General features: G+C 56.9%; 1 protein-coding gene across 1 annotated transcript; it reads left to right on the plus strand.

The window, feature by feature from the left end:
- Positions 1-15: 15 nt before the first annotated feature.
- Positions 16-1414, plus strand: TMEM121 (transmembrane protein 121). The gene has a single exon (XM_010295596.1). The coding sequence runs from the start codon at positions 82-84 to the stop codon at positions 1018-1020; it is 939 nt and encodes a 312-aa protein (XP_010293898.1). The 5' UTR covers positions 16-81; the 3' UTR covers positions 1021-1414.
- Positions 1415-1420: the final 6 nt, after the last annotated feature.

Genomic DNA, 1420 nt, shown 5'->3' on the forward strand with positions numbered 1-1420 from the left:
CCTGCCACAGATGTCCCCCCGAGCTCCGCCGGCAGGATTGCTCCTCTAGTGCGGCGCGGAGGGAGGGCCGCTCATCTCACCATGGTGCTGCCGCCGCCCGACAAGCGCCACGTCTGTCTGACCACCATCGTCATCATGACCAGCATGGCCTTCATGGATGCCTACCTGGTGGAGCAGAACCAGGGGCCCCGGAAGATCGGTGTCTGCATCATCGTGCTGGTAGGGGACATCTGCTTCCTCATCGTGCTGCGCTACGTGGCGGTGTGGGTGGGGGCGGAGGTGAAGACGGCCAAGAGGGGCTACGCCATGATCCTGTGGTTCCTCTACATCTTCGTGCTGGAGATCAAGCTCTACTTCATCTTTCAGAATTACAAAGCAGACAAGAAGAACCTGGAGACAGTGGCCAGGAAAGCCCTGACCCTGCTCCTCTCCATCTGCGTGCCGGGGCTCTACCTGGTGCTGGTGGCCTTGGACAGCATGGAGTACATACGGACCTTTCGGAAGAAAGAGGACTTGCGGGGGCGCCTCTTCTGGGTCGCCCTCGACCTTCTAGATATCTTGGACATCCAGGCCAATCTGTGGGAGCCGCACAGGACTGGCCTGCCCATCTGGGCAGAGGGGCTCATGTTCTTCTACTGCTACATACTGCTCCTGATCCTGCCTTGCGTGTCCCTCAGTGAGATCAGCATGCAAGGGGAGCACATTGCCCCACAAAAAATGATGCTCTACCCCGTCCTCAGCCTGGTCACTATTAACATCGTCACCATCTTCATCCGGGCCATCAACATGGTCTTGTTCCAGGACAGCAGGGTCTCCACCATCTTTATTGGCAAGAACATCATTGCGATTGCCACCAAGGCATGCACCTTCCTCGAGTACAAGCGGCAAGTGAAGGAGTTCCCCCAGAACGCCATTGCCCTGGAGCTCCAGCAGAACTCCCTCTCCCACAACCAGACCATCCACAGCACACAGGGCATCCCCCATGAGCCGTCGCCCACCAGCGAGATCCTCGACACATGAGGGATCACCCCCAGGCGAGCGTTGGTTCAGATAGCCCCGTGCTGAGCAGAGGAGGGATGCTGCTCTCTTGCTGTGTGGGGCGAGTGCGATGGACAAATCCCGGCAGCGAGGGCTCTTCGAGGCACAAAACACCAACTATGTTTTAATTGAGCTATGGAATGTCCCCTAGACGTCTTCATCTCAGGTATAACCCTAGGAGTCCTCCAGACAAACCAAATGAACTTGCAAAGGACCTGAACCAACTAACCCTCTCTCTCCCTCCTGCCACCTTCTCCCCTCCCGAGCAAAGACCACTAAGGTTGCAATGTTCCTTTTTACTCCCCGAGCACCTCACCTTTACTCCAAGCCTGGAACAAAGATTTTGTTACCGGAGACCTTTTTATGGAGTGGGGACGGGGCA

The sequence above is a fragment of the Phaethon lepturus genome, unplaced genomic scaffold (genome assembly GCF_000687285.1).
Source record: "Phaethon lepturus isolate BGI_N335 unplaced genomic scaffold, ASM68728v1 C13616596, whole genome shotgun sequence".
In the NCBI taxonomy this organism is placed as follows: Eukaryota; Metazoa; Chordata; class Aves; order Phaethontiformes; family Phaethontidae; genus Phaethon; species Phaethon lepturus.

What these genes read in the sequence shown, in the direction of transcription:
- TMEM121 (XM_010295596.1), top strand. Translation starts at nt 82, where the DNA reads ATGGTGCTGCCGCCGCCCGACAAGCGCCACGTCTGTCTGACCACCATC.